The sequence below is a fragment of the Anolis sagrei genome, chromosome 4, assembly GCF_037176765.1.
Source record: "Anolis sagrei isolate rAnoSag1 chromosome 4, rAnoSag1.mat, whole genome shotgun sequence".
Classification (NCBI taxonomy): domain Eukaryota; kingdom Metazoa; phylum Chordata; class Lepidosauria; order Squamata; family Dactyloidae; genus Anolis; species Anolis sagrei.
In genome coordinates, this window is record NC_090024.1 from 205578740 (window position 1) to 205598829 (window position 20090).

A 20090-nucleotide genomic window follows, 5' to 3' on the forward strand; every position below is an offset into this window, starting at 1 on the left:
GTTGTGTGATCAGTGGATCAACAGCAGAGCAGGAAGAATAGGAGCTGCTGCTGTGTATATGAAACTTTCTGTCTCTTCTAGGACTTTTCTAGATTAATAGTTTATTTTGAGCTGATTATATTTGCCCCCTAAACCCCATATCTGGCTACAACCCCAACTTTGACCCAGTTTTGGCTTTTGGCCCATCAACTTGAGTCACTGACATAAATATGTCTGATATTTATCCCTCTTTCCCATTCTATAAATACGTATGACAAAAGGATATGTTGAAACTGTTCAGTTACCTGACAAGGAATTTGTTAAGGAGCTTATTTGTATAAAATGAATTGAACTTCTGGACAGTAGTGGTAGTGATAAAGATCATATCACATGCAACAACTATGATTTTTATGAGTTATAAAAACCATTGTGCAGTGTATTATAAGATGAATTTATAGCAGGCATCCTCAAACTCCAGCCCTCCAGCTGTTTGGGCCTCCAATGCCCAGAAGCTCTAGCCAGCATGTTTAATGATCAGGAATTCTGGGAGTTGGATGCCCAAACAGCTGGAGAATTGGCATTTGAAGATGGCTGATTTATAGCAAGGTGTTCCAGCAGGTGCTTCTTAAATTCTGTAGAGAATACTACAGAAGTCTGAAACTATTCTTTCCTTCAGTTTGCCTTTTGTCCCCTGTTGTTTTGTACAGAGGAGAGGAAAAAAGCCAACATCCCGCAGACCAGTACAGTCCACGTTGTGCTTCTGGTGTTTACTTGGGTAAATTCAGATGCCTATCATTAGCTTGAGGTGTTTACTAAAAGCAGTAGGACTGGCAGGCTACTCCCAGCATAAACTGCCCCATGTCCACTGAACCCTGTGATTACAGCCATTGTTCCATAACAAGAGGGAAGAGCTGCCTGGCCCCACACAGCGCAGCTTGCGTCTTCGTTTTGTCAGTGATGTTTGTCACTTATTCTGGCTGCTTTTCAGATGTACCAAGAGCACGTTCAGAGTGTGCAATAAGAAAAGATGGTCAAATGACAAGCCTGTTTAGTTGTGCCTTCTTTACTTGCTATCCAAGGAAATGAGGAAAGTTACAGTGATTGCAGCACCCCAAATACTGTGAGTTTTTTGCAACAAGATCTGGTTGGAATGTTGCTTGTTAGAGAATCTTCCTTTTTTCTGTATCAGTTTCCCTTGTGTTTCACATCTATTGATGAAGGTGATGGTTCAGTGGACAGCCTTCTGAAATTGCAAATCAATGCTCTGGTGATTCCAAGTATTACGGTTTTGGATTTCTGAGCTTTAAATTTAAATAGGAGTAAGCCTGAGGAAACCAGTACAGTAAGATACTTATTCATTGGAACACATTCCTGACTGGATGACAGATACAAGCAAAACCAGGAATATGACTGAACACCATTTAATTTTTTTTTGAGTTTTTTTTTAGAGCTGAATTGGAGGACCAATGCATAGCTAGTTCCTATATTGCGCAGATGGATAGCCATGGAGACATATATTTAGTTTCAGGAATAATGGGTTAATTAAAACTGACTTGTACAGTGATAATGAAAGATCCATTATAATACTGTGAGTTCATTAGGACTACTTCAGGATTTGAAAAACCTCACTCCCCAAAGGACAGAAACAAAGCCAGTTTTCTCCAATCCATCTGAATGGATCCCATGTGAGCAGTCTCTACAAAATCTGGGGGGGGGGGGGGGGAATCCTGGCAATACCATGGACCATGGTATTGGTAAAGATGGAGACCAGAATCCTGTGTAAGAGTTGTGTCTCTCCATACAAGAATTAGAATTTATCTCTATCCAGGAGAAGGCTGCAGTTATGTTACTACATAGCAGAACCAGTTAAGTGCCTGGTGCACATTGTGTCCCGATACACATCACATACGCTGGTGTTCATCAGGCACCAATGCACATCAGGCACTTTTGCTAGTGGCCTGATACACATCCCCAAAATTTACTAACAAGATTTTTAGCACCTTTGCTATTTATGTAGAACAGTCCCTGTATCCTTGGGGGATATGTTCCCTGACTTTACATGGATACATGCACCTACAGATTATAATGAGTATTGGACCTTGGGCCCAATAATAGCATAGAATCCTGCTGGAGGACTAAAAAGTGCCTAGAGAGCAATATTTTATCAGATGTTGATCTGACAAAATCTTATGGATATTGTGCTCATACTGTATAGGTAAAGTTGAATGTGTCTGCCTTTAAGTTGCCCATTGACATTCACTAATCCCATGAATTTCATAGGGTTTTCTTCTGCAAGGTATACTCAGAGAGGGGCATGAAGAAATGTGCTGCTCCTGCTCTAGCACCTGTCACTTCCCTTCACTTTGCCTACTGGCCTCTTACCTTTCCTAGTGCCCTATTGTGCAATGATCTATCTCAGACATTAATTGCTGCTGGGGGGTGCTGGGAAACCCTAATTCTGCAATTGTAGAGGTCTTACACTAGGATTCCTCAAACTTTTTAAGCCAAGGGATGGTTCACAGTCTCTCAAGGCTGTTGGAAAGCAGAACTATAGTTTGAAAGAAGATGAATGAATTCATACACACACTGCTCATATCAAACCATGAAAGAACAATACGATATTTGAAATGAAGAACAGTTTTAACCAACATAAACATGAGTTTTTCAATGGAAAATGTGGGTCGGCTTTTGGCTGATGAGATAGTCATGTTAATTAGGATTGTTGTTGTTGTGTGCCTTCAAGTTGTTTCAAACTTAGGGTGATCCTAAGTCTAAAGTTTAGAACGGGAGGGCGGATAAAAGACCTTTGGAGAGGTACATCTGGTCCGTGGGCCTTAGTTTAGGGATCCCTGCCTTACACTTTAGAAGACTTTGCCCCAGATGGCTAGTTTTACATTTCTGTCTGATGAATTTCACAATTGTTGTTAACTCAGTAATATGAGCTATAAGAAGTTGAAAACAAGGACTGGAAAAATGACATTAATTAAAGTTATCACCAATATCTTTCTCACGGCCCTTCTACACAGGTCTAATGTCTGTGTTTTTTCTGGATTAATCTAATGATTTCTACTCTGGGTTAAAAAAAATACCTTGAAAGGTCCGGACCTTACAGAAAGATCCTCACCTTCCCAGGTATAGAGCCTGGGAAGTGTGGAGGGCCCTTCCAGACAAGCCTAAAACCCGAGAGAAACTGCCACTTTCTCTCAAGATTTTGGCCTGTGTAGAAGAGCCTTAAGACTTATTTAGCAGATTGACTAGACATTACATGAGGAATCATAAATGAAATTGTGGACTGTAGATCATTTCTGTGCTATCAAAATGAATGGACTTGGGAATGTTATTCCTTATCCTGCAGTATTCAGTGCTTCAATGCTTATAATGCAGTTTTGATCTTCAGATAGCATCTGTACTCTAAAATCTTATATGGAGGGGATAGGGAGTTAAATGACTGTGCATTCCATAATGTTTACTTTTTTCCCTCTCTCTTCTAATTATAGGATGTTACAGAACAATCAGCTCAACCGGATTCCAGCAGAAGCTTTGTGGGATCTTCCAAAACTCCAGTCACTGTAAGTTCTTCTCATTGCAAGCTGTGGAATCCCTTAAGCAAGTGATTTCCAGCAGCTGGGTAGAAACCCAACAATATATTCCTAGGAATGTGAAGTGCAATGTCTGATCACTCTTTGGCATGAAATTTTTGAAACTAAAGGTTGATTTTTTACACAATGAAAGATTTTTGCAAAGACTTCTTGAAGACAGACTTATCTCGAAGCATCTCAGTATTGACTGCCTGTCTACACCATAATCTCTCTCTCCATAGTACCGAGTGTACATCTTCTACAGTGTAGAGGCAGTCATAAGGCGATACCAGATAGAGTTTCTAGGTAAACATAGCCCTGTCCAAGGAACATGCTATGTATGTGGGTTCCAGGTGTCATTTACTCATGCTCCTCGTGCATTCCCTCTTCCTCACACACATGTCCTTTTTTTCTTTTTTCTTTTGTCTTTTCATAGTAAATCTGTCAGTGCAGAAACAATAGAATAGTTTAAAATTACATTTAATTAACAGCATTATGAACTCTCAATTAGCAATCTAGCACTCATATTTTGGACTAACCTTAGTTTACAAAGGTTCATCAAAGGCAGGTCTGCATACAGTGTATTGCAGTCATCCAAACTGGACATTACTCAAAGCATGGATAATTATGGTGTGCTACTTTAGTAAATAAGATATTGCAATCCCAATAATGTAACTGTTGCTATAGTGGTGTAGGAGTCCTTTAGATCTGCTTCATTCTGTCTTCAACCTTGGACATAGTACAGAAACAGTCTTTAGTGGATCTTCTTCATCAGAGATATGAAGGGAGTGGTACCCTATATATTTTCTTTAATTTCTTGGTGACATTTAATACTGTTTGCCTCCTGAGTAGCTCATTGAGCTGGGTATAAGGAAGCTCTGGTTTCACTCCTATCATTAGCGTCATTATTAAAAAGTTGCATTAGGAGACTTCTGACACTTTCATTGGGTTTTCTATTATGTTTTATATCCATAAGAAGTCACTGGAAAAATTACAGAAATGAGAGATACTGTGCTTCAACCAGCAGATGATACCTAGCCCCACCTCTATTTTCTGTCTGAATAAGAAGTCTTTGAATTTTGGACCAATGTGTAGAATCAGCGGTGGACTGGATCAGGGGCCAATCAGTGTAGTACAGACAAGATATACATTCAGTGAATAGCCGGTTCCCAAGTTCAGGAATTAGGATAATAATAATAATAATAATAATAATAATAATAATAATAATAATAAAAACAACTTTATTTATATCCCACCCCATCTCCCCAAGGGGACTCTGGGTGGCTTATAGAAAACAACAGTGCAAACAAACACATAAGGTATACAATAGAAATTAGGTTAAATCAATAAAAATAAAAATAAATAGGATCTTTTTCAGTGTTGTACTATTCCCTATGACAGAGCAGGTATGCAGTTTGGGAGTATTCTTTAATTTGAAGCTTTCACAGAAAGACCTGGTTGCCTCTGTGGTTTAATCTTTTCTTGACCATAGAAACCTACTGGTTGAATTTGAGCAATCACATGCTTAGCCTAAATGGAAAACTTCAGAATAATTTTGCTCAGAAATAATTCGGAATAATTTCCCCCTATGAGAGCATTAGAATCAGAATCTGCTTAAAGGCAGACTACTACTACTACTACTACTACTACTACTACTACAGTCTATGATAGATAAACATGATCTTGAGGGATTGTAAAGAAAATTTTCATAATGTTAGATGGCTTGTCTGGTTTCATGTCAAGTCACTTTGTGGTTCCGTTAATGATCTAATGTCTCTGTGAATTCTCTTTCAACTAGCTCTCCTTGTAATTTCCTTTCCCCATATCTGTATGGATAAAACCACCCAACCCAGAAATAGCTCTGTATTTTACCTCTGGGACCTTTGCTGCCCCTGAGGGTGGATAGGTCATGAAGAAACTCAGCAAATTAGTTTTTGAGGCACTTTGATCTAATAGGGGACAAGGGCTTGGTGCAGGAAATGGTTTCTCAAAGCAAATGGTGTTGCATATTTACAGATGAAATCTCATTCTGTTTCTTACATGACCTCTTTCAAGCCAAGTAAATATGCTTTTCAATATGAAGGAAGTGATTTTGAGTGTTCTTCTCCAGTCATGTGGCTTGGATAGCATCCAAGCACATGACACATCTGAGTTCCTCATTAAATTATTACCTGTAATCTGATAGCTGAAATGGAATGATTAACACTGGTAGGATGAGGAGATATTTAATTTATATAACTGGAGTTAAAGTCAGAAAACCTGAGTCTTCAGATGTTTCAGTGTCTAAGGCCTCTTCTATATGGCATATAATCCATATTATCAAATCAAATAATCCAGATTATCTTTGAACTAGATTACACTGCCATATCATCCATTTCAATGTGAATAATCTAGATTTTATATGGTAGTGTAGAAGGGGCCTTAGGGCCCATCCAGACAGGCCCAAAATACACTTTCTGGGTTTTTAGCATGGACATCCAAGCTACGTTCCTGTAAACATGAATTAATCTGGAGTAACCTCAGTTATTCCAAATTAATCAAATACCCCTTAGATCCGGTCCTTCCTGAAAGGCCAGGTCTAATGAGGTATTGGGCCTGTCAGGACTCACTTCCGGGTGAGTCCCCATTTGCCATCCAGAACCTTTCGGGCTCCTGGAGCCCAAAGGCCAGGATGGCACCCACCCCTTTCCCCCAGACTCCAATTTTTCTCTAAACATTAAATAAAACTTACCCAGCTGTCATTATAGTCCTAATTGCACAAGGAAATGATGCACCAGGAGATCAGGAAGGTTTTATTTAAAAAACCCACTTTGGTGCTTATTTCTGACCTGACTGGAAGCACCCTTAGACATACTGACTGAAACTAGTATGAGGTGTGGGTTCAAACATTTAGAAAGCCAAAGGTTCTTTACCTTTAATTAAATGAATTGACATGAACAATGCTACTCTCTACCAGGAAAAGAGAAACAGTAATCTGTAAGAATTCAATTGAGTATTTCTCAGTTTTTTGTGTAAGAGTATATTTGCAGTAGCAGTCACACTGGAGTGTGATTCTCTATCCTTTATTTTGATTTTGTCTAGTAGCATGGTAGCCATCTATGTCAGCCAGCTGCACACCACAATGGTATTCAGTATCGCTGCTATGCATTTGTAAATTAAAGATTTATTAAGATTCTTACTGGATGTGAGAGCTGGACCTTAGGGAAGGCTGAGCGAAGGAAGATAGATGCTTTTGAGCTGTGGTGTTGGAGGAAAGTTCTGAGAGTGCCTTGGATTGCAAGAAGATCCAACCAGTCCATCCTCCAGGAGCCCGACTGCTCACTGGAGGGAAGGATACTAGAGACAAAGTTGAAGTACTTTGACTACATCATGAGGAGACAGCAAAGCCTAGAGAAGACAATTATGCTGAGGAAAGTGGAAGGTAAAAGGAAGAGGGGCCGACCAAGGGCAAGATGGATGGATGGCATCCTTGAAGTGACTGGACTGACCTTGAAGGAGCTGGGGGTGGTGACGGCCGACAGGGAGCTCTGGCGTGGGCTGGTCCATGAGGTCACGAAGAGTCGGAGACGACTGAACGAATGAACAACAACAACAATCTTACTGGAAACCTACATAAACCTACCCAAGTTTCCCTTAAGATTGAGCCATCAGGCAGAGGAGGTCCATTCAGCTTTCAACTGAGATGCAAAGATGAAAATATTTCCAACCCATTTCCACCAGCAACCAAGCCACTGACCATCAGAAGCAGGGCCCTTCCGGCATCTTTGCTTCCTGGTGAGAGGAAGATGGAAACAATGTCCTCATGCACCCCAATCACAAGCAGAACAGACTTCCACTTCCTGATCTGGCATCTGGCTTTTATGGTGGACTGGGATGGTGACAGGTTAGATGTTAGTTAAATAGTTGCTCCAGGATCTGGCGCCAGTCTGCAACTGATTTACAACTTAAGGCAAAGTGCCAATCCTAAAATGACTGAGTTGAGTAAAGCCTAACAAAACAAGGAAACATTCCTGATAAGAGTAAGAACGTCTTCTTTTGGAAAGTGTGCCCACGTGTGTGTCTGTAAAGTACCAAATTTTAATATCATATGTTTACATCATATGAGTGAAGCAATAGAGTCATTGCTTCACATTCATTGGGTCAAAATTGTCAAACAATAGTCCTGTAATCCATGCATGTTTTTTTATTATGAGACATTGAATTTTTAATTGTGCAGCACAATTATGTGGTCAATCTCTGGTAGTCGTTGACTATAGAATCATGCAAAAAGACCCAAAAATACTAGATAGAACATACGTATAAACTTAGTTAAGAGAACAATTCCATGAGTCTGCAAGGCCTGTTGTTAAAAGGTGATTTCATAGAATCATAAAATCATAGAATCATAGTGATGGAAGAGACCTAATGGGCCATCCAGCCCAACCCCCTGCCAAGAAGCAGAAAAATCACATTCAAAGCACCCCCATCAGATGGCCATCCAGCCTCTGTCCAAAGAAGGAGCCTCCACCACACTCCTGGGCAGAGAATTCCATTGCTGAACAGCTCTCACAGTCAGGAAGTTTTTCCTAATGTTCAGGTGAAATCTCCTTTTTGATGGTCTATCATTCTTAGGCTTGCCTTAAGAAGTCAAAGTAGAGTTGACAGCAATTGACCACAATAATCAACTGGAATCAGTTTAATATGAACCAGCCCACAGATGCATTTTACATGACAAACCTTCACCAACCATCTCCCCTTCCAGTGCTGCATCCTCCTCCCAGATAAAAGAGACTCTACAACTCCTCTGTTCTTCTCTCAAGACTAAATTTTCCTCCTAAATCCAGTTTTAATTGAGAAAAAACACTATTTGGAGAGCTCATTGCCCTCATTAAGTCCAATCAGACTACTAGTTATTGGGATAATTTAGGTCTGATTAGAGAGAGATGAAAAGGTGTTGAGTAAATTCCCCCCTCCCCCTTAGCAGTCTTCTTTGTAGGTTAAGGTTGATCGAAAGTTAAATAAATAAGGGAAACCAAGCTGATTTGCTCAGATTTCTTTGAGGCTGCCAATACGTCTTTATTTAATCTGGCTTTGTGCCAAATGCCTTTCTATTATTTCTATATCTTCTCAGAGATGGTCATTACACTGGAAAAAAGACCAGCTTCTGTGTGAAACGCCCCCCCCCCCCTTTTTTAAGCATCTATGAGTAATTTCCCATAAGTTTTCTGTATTTATTGCCAACTTGGAACATCCATATATCACTACAAATGATCTCCACATATTACAAGTTTTGTGGGGATCTGAGTCGCTTGTTTATATTGCCCAGAGGCTGTGGTTTTTCCATTTGCCCTGAGTTACAGGGCTTGTGTGTCATTTTACAGAATACTAACTTACTGCCTGAAAATCAAGCAGCACTTCATAAAGTATTCACCACTGATGTGGGAATTAGAAGGTTTTCAGGTTTTCAGGCAAAGGCAGGTAGTTGATACAAAGAAGAATTGTGCAGTATTGCCCTCTCAATGTTCCTTTGCATAATGTTTATTTGTTCAAAGTGACAAAAAAGTTCTCCCTCCATTTATGCAAAAGGTAGCAGTTATTGTGTGATGTTTAGTATGCTCAATTAGCAGAGGAGAGAAAGTCAGCTATCAGTGAGAGAAGACCACAAGGCAATAGTATCGTTTTGGAATGGTTCAGTATCACCTGGCATTCAGCTTCTTTTAAGTTTAGATTCTTATGGTCCATTTTTGTAACAAATTTTCATTTGGCCATAGAGATGGTGATGCTTTCTGGATGAAATGGCCTCCTCCCAAAGAACAGGTGATGCAGTGCACATCTTGTTATGGTGTGGATTTTTGAGCAGTTATCCAAAAATCTATATACATAAAATGTAATGTTTGTTTGTGGGGTTAACATAACTCAAAAACCATTGGACTAATTGCTGCCAAATTTGGCCACAAGACCCCTACTAACCCAAGGAGTGACCATCACTAAAAAAAAATTGATTTTCTCATTAGGGAGTTGTAGTTGCTGGAATTTATAGTTCATCTACAATCAAAGAGCATTCTGAGTCCACCAATGATGGAATCATACCGAACTTGGCACACAGAACTCCCATGACCAACAGAAAAGATTGGAAGGGTTTGGTGGGCATTGACATGGAGTTTTGGAGTTGTAGTTCACCTACATCCAGAGAGCACTGTGGACTCAAACAAACTTGGCATGAATATTCCATATGGCCAAATATGAACACAGATGGAGTTTGAGGGGAATAGACCTTGACATTTGGGAGTTGTAGTTACTGGGATTTATAATTCACCTACAGTCAAAGAGCATTCTGAACCCCACAAATGACAGACTTGGGACAAACTTCCCACACATAATCCCCATGACCAACAGAAAATACTTAAGGCGATCCAGTCCAACTCCCTACACCAGGCCAAGAAAATGTAATCAAAGTCCTCCTGACAAAGAGCCATCCAGCCATAGATATAGATAGATATATATGATTCACACACACACACACACACACACACACACACATATGTATATAACAGATATAGTATCATAAATTTGAAAAGGACCCCTAAAGAAGGACAATGATATGTTGCATGTTCCAGAGTAGGCAAATCAGGCAATCTCTACATCAACACTGTCAAAGAAACAACAAAAAATACTGTTTACCCAAAAGCATAAAGAGATAACATATATTAGAAACCAGCATTTTCTCATTACTGTATTTTCCAGATCACCAGACTGGGCCACAGCAACGCATGGCAGGGGATGGCTAGTCATAGATAAATGTGTTTGTCTATTGGAGGAAAAGTTTAAAAGACAGAAGAGGGTTCTACCCTTTACTAGGATCATCCAAAATGTCATGCAGTAGACTCAAAGTTAATTAGCACACATGGGAGTTGCTAGATGATGATGATGATGATGATGATGATGATGATGATGATGATGATCATTTACTTCATTTATATCCCTCCTTTCTTCCCATGGGGACTCAAGGCAGCTAACAATCCCACACTTTAGCCATAGTTTAAAAAGCACAATAAAATATAATACAATTAAATTATACAGTGTGGATTAAGGTAAAAAAATTAAAATATAACAAATACATTTAAATAGGGTTTAAAATAGCCTTTAAAACTCACCGCCCGCCCTCCCTGCACCCCAGAATCCCACCCACATTTCCCCAGTATTATGCCTTTTATTCTTTCCCAAATGCCTCCTGCTTGCAGAATATGTAGTTTCTGGTCGTTTCAAATTATTAAAAATAGGCCTAAATAATACTATACCCCATACGATACCATACCATAAACTCTGTATTTACTTGATATTAATATAGAAATACAATAATTAAAAGCAAATTAAGACAAATAAATATAAACTTAATGTAAAACAGTTTTACTTAATGTAAAACAGTTTTACTGTTTTACTGTATTATAAAAACAGATTTTAAAATTTAAAGTCTTGTTTCTTCAATTTTTTTGCCAGTTGCCTAAGTTCTGGTTAATTGAGAGTGTACGGTATTTTGATTTGCAAATTGAGAACACTGCAGAATTTGGGGGAAACCCTCACAATTTCAAAGGCAGTGGTGGCCCCATCTACGGGCAGCAGCCTGGTTGCTAACTGGTGTTTCTTACAGAGAGCGGTCAACCCTCCTGTTCAAGGAGCTCCACTGGCTGCCGTTCATTTTCCGGTCCCAATTCAAGGTGCAGGTTCTTACCTACAAAGCCCTGAACGGTTTGGGACCTGCCTACCCGCATTTCTGTGTACGAACCCACACAATCTCTTCGATCTTCTGGAGAGGCCCTGCTCGCACTCCCACCTGCTTCGCAGGCGCAATTGGTGGGGACGAGGGAGAGGGCCTTCTCAGTGGTAGCCCCCAACTCTGGAATTCACTTCCCAAGGACATCAGACATGCCCCAACATTGGCAGTCTTTAAGAGGAGCCTGAAAATGTGGTTGTTCCAGTGTGCCTTCCCAGAATAAGGAAAACTCTTAGCAATATGTCCTCAAATGCACTTTGATATTGATTTAGGATTGTCTGCACACCCTCATCTTTCTTTGAAAACCCTATCCTAGTTATACCCTACCTTGTGTATGCCCAGCATTATTTTAAAATTTTAATTATTACATTTGGCCTGGCCATAAGTTTTTAATGCTTGTATGTTATTGTTATTGTGTATTTTGTATTTTTTGTTTATGAGATTTATTTTAACTGTTTTGTATTGATTATTTCTTATTGCCTTCGTTTATTGATGTACTGCGGGCTTGGCCTCATGTAAGCCATGCCAAGTCCCTTGGGGAGATGGTAGCGGGTACAAATAAAGTTTAATTATTATTTATTATTATTTTTAAACTGACCATTTAAAGCAGTTCAGTATTAACTTCAAACCACAGTGGCCAGAGAATAAACTCCCACAAAAGCACACAAAAGGATGTGTATTAGTGCTCTGTGGTTTGTGTAATTTCCATCCGGATCTCAAACTGCTTCCAGGGTTTCCTATGTAATCATCTGCACAGTGAAACCACTTTCTTCAATACTGATTTGAAGCTGCATTAAATGGTCAGTGTAGATGGCCCCAGCATTTCAATTTGAGTATTGACTCAGAAATTCAAAATTGAGTAAGTTCACACTGAAATGTGAATGTAATGAATTCCCCTCCCCCAAGTCTGCACACTAGGCTGTTTCAAACATTCATTAATATATCTAATTACCAGTGTAAATAATTGTCCTGGTAATTAGATACACCACCTGGTATTGTAGCTTTTGCTCTAAAGAGAGGCAAAAAATAATAATTCTCAGAGAACAAGCAGTATGATGTCATTAAATGATGGAAGAGGGGGAGCATTTTGGAGAAAAATGAAAGTTTGTGTATGATCCTTATACTATCCATTGGGGATGTTCTTTTTTCTGTTGGGAGTTGCTTTGACTGTTTTTTAAGTCATTGACAGGGGTTTGGTTTGGATGGCCCTTGTGGTCTCTTCTAACTTTATGATTCTGAGTTCCATCTTCAGTATGCCAGCATGGAAGGACTCGGGGAGATACATCTGCACCTGATGGGAAAGTTTCTAAACTGCTTCTTGGGTGCCAAGTCTGATTTAATGCAGTGATCCAGTTGTGATTCTCTGGCAGGGTGTCTGTCTACCAGCAGCTTTTATAGGTGTGGTAACAACATGCTGTGAGCATTCTGACAGAGTCGTGTGGCAAGCTAATTAACAACTTTGTGGTTTCCAGCTCTTACCTAAAGCAGATGGGTACACCAACTGTTTCTCTGCCAGCCAACAGCAAGCCAGGGATTTTCAAAGCAAGCAGGTGCTCGAAATTATAATTACAGTACTACTTTTACAGCAAGAATGAGAAAAATTAAGAACCTGACAGGATTTAAGGATCAGAACAAAGAAATTTTTTTTCCAATGAAAATTGAAAGTGAAGGAAGTAGCATGAGTTTTCTTCTAGAAATGTGGGTTTCCTCCTGGGAGTTCTCCTGGATTCATCGCTGAGCCTGGAACCCCAGGTCTCAGCGGTGGTCAGGGGAGCTTTCGCACAATTAAAACTTGTGCGCCAGCTGCGTCCGTACCTTGGGAGGGCTGACTTGGCCACGGTAGTACACGCTTTGGTTACATCCCACTTAGACTACTGCAACGCTCTCTACGTGGGGTTGCCTTTGAAGACTGCCCGGAAGCTGCAGCAAGTCCAACGCGCGGCAGCCAGATTACTAACGGGGGCTGGGTACAGGGAGCACACCACTCCGCTGTTACGCCAGCTCCACTGGCTGCCAATTAGCTTCCGAGCACAATTCAAAGTGCTGGTGTTGACCTATAAAACCCTAAACGACTCCGGCCCTGTTTACCTCTCCGAACGTATTCTCCCCTACGAACCATCAAGATTACTAAGGTCATCTGGAGAGGCCCTGCTCTCGGTCCCACCAGCCTCGCAAGCGCGACTGGTGGGGACGAGGGACAGGGCCTTCTCGGTGGTGGCCCCGCGACTCTGGAACTCTCTCCCTCTGGAGGTCAGAACCGCCCCATCCATCCTAACATTTAGGAAACGGGTGAAGACGTGGCTGTGGAGTCAGGCCTTTGAGGAATGAGACAACACCATAGGACTCTGGGTGGAAGTTGATGTAGATCCATCTTAATAGGACGACTGACCACTGTAGTTTTATATTTAGTGTATTTTAAAGTTAATGTGTAATTTGTGATATATGATATTTTAATGAATGTATATGTTTTTATGGCTGTAAACCGGGCTGAGTCCCTCAACGAGGTTGAGAAGCTCGATATACAAAACTGTGAAATAAATAAATAAATAAATAAATTTCCCTCTAGAACAAGCCTGCACAACTTGGCAGTAGGAAGGGGCTAAAATTAAAAAAGGCTAAACCTCTTCAGGCCTCAAAGAAGTTTTTAGCACCTCACTCCAGGTTTACGAGAGGGCACCTTTCCTCAGAGCAAGAAGCAAAGTGGAATAGTCTTGATTTTCCTGCCTCGCCTCAGCATGTTGGCAGGTAGCGTCCTTCTCTGAGGAAAAGAAGTGCCTCAGTTCTTGCCTCCACCGCCCTTCCTTTCTCTTTGCCTCTGTTATCTCCTCCTCCAGAGGGAAAAAGGCCAACTCTGCATCATTCACTTCCCCTGCTCATGAAGAAGAAACTTAGGCTGGATCTACATAGCCATATAATCAAAATTATCTAAACAGATAATCCATATTATCAGCTTTGAACTGGATTATATGAGTCTACAAAGCAGATAATCCGGATTTTATATGGCAGTGTAGAAGGGTCCTTAGTTTCACAATGAAGATCCCACAACTTCATGGTGAAGCTAAGGACTTTATCCCACAAGCAGGAGAGAAGCAATAGGGGGAGTGGAGGAAAGGCAGGGGAAAGCATTTTTAAGAATAGACACCTGACCTACCCCGACAAGGTTCATCTTCAGGGATGGTCAGCCATCCCACGATGTTTCTTCATCCTCTTTGAGCTTTCCCCTACTTCCCACCACTGTCTCCAATCAGGGATCAGGGAACACCCAATTCCTGACAATGAAGTCTTTTGGCCTTTGCACACCAGCAAGACAGATTTCCATAATGGGATAGCCTCTGAGGGACAAAGAGGGGAAATCAAGGTGAAATAACATTGTAAGTTTCTCCCTCACAAACTAGGGAAATTGGTTGATTTGATGGTTTGGCTGCTAGATGAGAAGGAGATGACAGAGGAAACCCAGAGGAAAAGGGAAGAGTGTTGGAAGTGAGAACTGAGGCACTTCTTTACCACCTCCCCCTCTCTCTGAAATGACCAGTCTAATGTTAGATTTTAACATAGCCTAGAGCCCAAGATGTAGGATGGTGTAGTGGGTTGAGCATTGAACTTTAATCCTGGAGACGACAGTTCAAATCTCCACTCAGACAGGAAACCCACTAGATGGCCTTGGATAGCTCACAGCCTCTCAGTCTCAGAAGAAAGCAATGGCAAACTTCTTCTGAACAAATTTTGCAAGGAACCCCTGTGATAGTTTTACTTTAGGGATCCCATTGTTTGGAAATTACTGGAAGGCACACAACAATAACAACTACAACAACAGATACACTGGGAGAACTATATCCTGATAACAGTTCTTTATCTGATAAAGCAACACAGGTCAACACAGGTTGAACCTACTTATGACATATCCTATATTCCTGGTAGGTGTGGCAGAACACAGTGTTCCAGAATCAACTCTTGTGTAGTGCTCAGCTATACAGAATGTAAGAACTGTATGCACTCAGAGCAAGCAAAGAGATACTGCAGCCAAAGAAGCCCTGGTTACAGTTGGTTGCTTCCCTTTGCCTCCCTATATTGCAAAAATGATACCAGCATTGACTTCAAAGAAAAGGGAAAGATGGTTGAATTGCTCAGATAAACATTGTCCTTCAATGCTCTGGCCTCCTTTACTCCACCCTGTGCACAGAATCAGTGACACATCCCGGTTTTTAGATACAGTGCAGCTCCTTCCCCGTGATTTTAGGAGAAACACTTTTGAAACAGAAACAGAGCAAAGCCTCCTTAAGATGTTTTTAAACCCTGAACAGGGTAATTATTATAATCATTATTACTGCTGAAGATTAAAATGCAAAGAGTGACTCCTTGGAAGTTGAAGGGGACAAGCGCTTTGATGTCGACAAAGGAGAAGCCTCCCTACCAGACAGGGCTGTTGTTAGTGCATATATATTCGTTCTGATGACTGATGGAAGGAAGGAAAGGAATCACTTTGGAATTAGCATAGCCTGAGAGCATGTTCTTGCTTTCACAGACCACCTTTGATCTATCTGAAATGTGACAGCTCATTGTAAGGGCAATATTGCTTCATATAAATCATTTTTGATAGAATGTGCTTTTAGTTGTTAAAAGAAGAGAGGAGAAAGAAGGCACTTCTACTGAATGTTTGGAGGATAAGGCGAAAGAGAAGTAGACTGAAGTAATTTAACGTCAAATTATTATTTTTTGGCACAGACCTGATTTTGCAGCAAAACTACGATTGACTATTGTTGATGTAATTTATGAGGCATAAAGCCTTTCCCGGAGCACAAGAAAAGTGTGCCTTCTGGCTAGCTGAGAAGTCGGCATCCAGTTATTGTGAATTTCAAAATCTAGAGTAAAGCAAAGCAGACATGGTTCCAGTTTGCTAAATAAGGGAATAAACCATGAAAGGAAGACATTCAGAGTTGTCAGAAGCCCTGTTTTATCATTTTAGCTGTTCCGTGTTGTACTATTGGTGCCTCTCTTGAGAAGACAATATATTGTCACCTGTGGATATTTTTCTCCCAGGTTCAGCAATACACATTTCCTTTAGAGTACAATATGTTGGAGATAGTTTTCAAAGAAGTAGCCATATTAGCCTCTTAAATATATAAAGGAGAAAGGAAGGAGAAAATATGTTCTTGTTGGAGAAACATCTACCAATCATCAGAAAAGTCATCCCCATCCCCGCCATTCCATGTCAAGCAAAACACTAGTTATAGTGGAATAGTGTAATACATTTCATATTTGCACAAACACATTTTCAGAAAGCTAATCTACGGATGCAAAGAGCTGATACAACACCAGTCCTCTGGTTGGGGGGGGGGGGTGGCCAGAGGATTTAAGAGACATGTTTGTATGTCTGCCACTGTTGATATACTGTTGTGCAGAAGGCAGCAGTCTCACTCTGTCTAATAGCAGGGCCATTCCTGCTAGTCTTTCTAAGTCATTGGCAAGACATTTTCTTGTCAAATGAACCCTGCAGATGATTAGCCAGTGCTCATATTGTTATTATTTTGCATCCATCCAGAGAGTTTCGTTTTTGTCTGTATGTTATCATGCCATAAATTAGCTTCAGCATTGGAAAAGCTTGCTCCAGAACTAAGCCCTGGCTCAAAGCTTTGCATAGATTTCTATCAAGTTCCTATGGGTATGTTTATAGCCTGTCTTCACCAGGTGATTCTATCTTTTTATGATTATGTGCTTTCTGAACAGAATTACAATGATTTGTGACCCTTGAGCCTGCAATAACAATGATTGTGCAGTCTGCAGTCAGAGCTTTATGTAATAACAGATCCATAGGATGCTGCCTGTGGTCTTTAGCCCATTATATGGTGGTGACCCTTGTGTTATAGTGCTATTTAGCCAGCAAGTATAATCATAAGAATCCAAGGGTTATTTAAAGTAAAAAAAAATGTCACTGTGTAAATAGACTAGTTGACAGTAAGGAATCTATGCCATACATATATTTCCAGCTGTTGTTTCCAGTTGCCTTCACCCTTTTGCAGAAGAATAAAGACCAAACTCAGTATTATGCACAACTGCCTTATATTCCACCTTGGGAGATACATGGAATATAAAGTTAATCAATCAACTGATTATAGATCTCGTTTGCGTGTGATTTTAGTATTAATAATAAAGAGGTAAAACAGATTAAGAACCTCATCACATGAATGAGGTCCAGCATTTCAATTTGCCAACTGGAGCCCTGCCAGAAGTCAGTCTGTGTTGTCTGGTGGGTGGCATGGAGCTCCATGAGTGAACTGAAGCAAAAGTGTCCTAAGACGCTTATTTCCCCCTGTGTGATAAGGCTGATAGATGATGATGCTAGCTGAGCAGGAACTAACTTCAGTCCATCTGTTTTCCAGAATTAGGTCCTTTAACAAGATGATATTTGCAAGTACTGTACATAGTTCCAGGCAAATGTGTATGAGATCCCTAGCAGCTTTGAGGAGATGAGGATTTTAAATAGAAAAATAATCATTTTTAGAAATCCTTGTGCAGTTCTGCTTGAGGTAGCTGCATTCATGAACAATCAGCACCTCTTATTAGGAATTAAATGTTTTTCCTTGGAAAATACATATAGAACTACCCATGTACCTGCGGAATTGGCACCTACCCACATTTAACAAAATATGTTCTCTGTAGGTCATCCAGGCATTTCTATGTGAATTACCATAGAGTCAGTTCAGAGAACCTAGACAATTCCTAGAGAAGATATCTTTCTAAGAATTTTAAGTCCTCCAGTACAGCTTTAAGGGCTTGCTATTATCCAGTTTCAGTAAGTTCAGGAATGTATTCCCCATGGATAAGGAGGCCAGACTTTATGATACTGAAATGTGACAAGGACAGTGGCAGTTCTGTGCATTCTCTTCTAAGCTAAAAATTCAAATATTCAATGTTATACCAAGAGTGTGTTGGAGAAATGGGGCATTTCAGTTATAGGGAGGGATGGATACTGCAATTACCTGAGAATTCAAGAGAAATCAGCAGCATTGATGGTACTGTATACTATCAGTATGAGTATTATCTGCTGCCTCTAGCAGCAAAACACTATACAACGGCCTCCATTTTATTTTCCAAGAGTTTACCAAAAAGAGTGACTTTTGATATAGGTGAATGGCAACTGTCATTGGCAGTCATATCTCCCTGACTCCTCAAATGTTGTTTCTAGGACGTTCCATAAATATAAAAGGGTTGTTGACCACATATCTGAACACATATACAATAATGTCCTGAATAGTCCTGTAGAATCTCATAGTGAATCTAATTGCCCATTTTCATGGACTTGTTTAGCAGGAATCACAAAGAAATGAGTATCTGGAGGCAAAGAATAATATATATTAGAGGTGGGCAACTATCCTGATGATTGAGGCTGAACACACAAAATTAGAGAGACTGCACGGAGCTCACAGACCACACTTTCCTCACCTTTTGTATACATTTTCATTCACATATTATATAGAAACAGTGTAGTCTATTTGTAAGTATGCTGATTCCCCTGGTGTACTCACCATAAGGGAATGTTTGGTTGTTCTGCCTACTGCAGGGATACATCTACTGTGTTTAGCATCTGGGACCAATCAGCCCAGCTGTATAGACACATCTACTGTACAGAACATCTGGGACCAATCACCCATCTTCACTGTTCTTTGCCTTGTCACTAAGGGAAATTTAACAAGTCATGTTCTTAAGTGAGTGGGTTCAGGGTCATGGATCACCCTAATCGAGGTCAATAAAAAGCACATTTGGGACTTTATCATATTGTTCATGTCCTTCAACATATGTACATTGTGTTTGCTCTTGCTGTTTCCTCAAGGACAAACAGAACAGTAAGAAAGAACAAGCTCTGTCTGAGAGATAATGTATGCTGTAACATGTTTTCCTGAGTATTTTTGTGGATATATGGAAGTCTATAAGAAGCATTCTCTTGCCTTTCTGCTGTCTGACCACAAGACAGATGGGAAGCACTATGAAAATTATTAGTATGATATAAGACTGAAAAACCGTCAGACTGAATATAAAATTGAAATAAAACACACACAAAATAAACTCACAGTGCAGCTAGTATTTCCACTTTTCTTTCTAGCAGTGTTCATGTGCTTTTAACAGTGCCATGGCAAACAGAAAGTACGACTGGTGAAGCTTTTTCTTGGCATGGTGATGCATGGAAAAGGTGCCTCACTGGAATCCTGTCAGAAAAAAACAGGTCACAGAGATGGACAAAAAGAGCAAAAATAAAACTGAAAGAGTAGTTTCCCCACACACGTCACTTGGGGTTATCTGAGAACAAATTGTTGTCTGGAGTCTTAATTGGATTGATTGAATTTTATTTTGTTTATATTTAAATTTAAAACTTTAGATAGAGGTACCTGTTGGTTTAAATTTTACAATTGGTCTAATAAAAGATAGATTAAGGTCAGACAATTTAAAAGCCATTGACTGGAATCATGTTGGCCATGTTCACATGCATAATCCAGGGCAGGCCTGTGCAAACTTCAGCCTCCGGGTGTTTTAGACTTCAACTACCACAATTCCTACCAGCTGTTAGGAATTGTGGGAGTTGAAGTCCCAAAACACCTGGAGGGTTGAAGTTTGACCATGCCTGATCTAGGGTTATGTGAGGATGTGTGCTTTGAACTCAGTGCACAAGGAGATGTTCATTACCTCCTTGAGCAATGTCTCTTTTATTGCCCAAGGCAGCTTCACAGTGTAGACACACAGTAAATGGCTATGAGGATGCACACAGGCATTGAGGAACTATCTTGCATGGG

The 20090-nt window shown here is 40.3% G+C and overlaps 1 protein-coding gene across 1 annotated transcript in view; it reads left to right on the forward strand.

Moving 5' to 3' along the window:
* Positions 1 to 20090, forward strand: part of LGR6 (leucine rich repeat containing G protein-coupled receptor 6) — a 159737-nt gene that overhangs the window by 78967 nt on the left and 60680 nt on the right. Inside the window, exon 4 of the mRNA XM_060772489.2 lies at positions 3477 to 3548. Coding sequence (XP_060628472.2) covers positions 3477 to 3548 — 72 coding nt within the window. The remainder of the gene's footprint in view (positions 1 to 3476; positions 3549 to 20090) is intronic.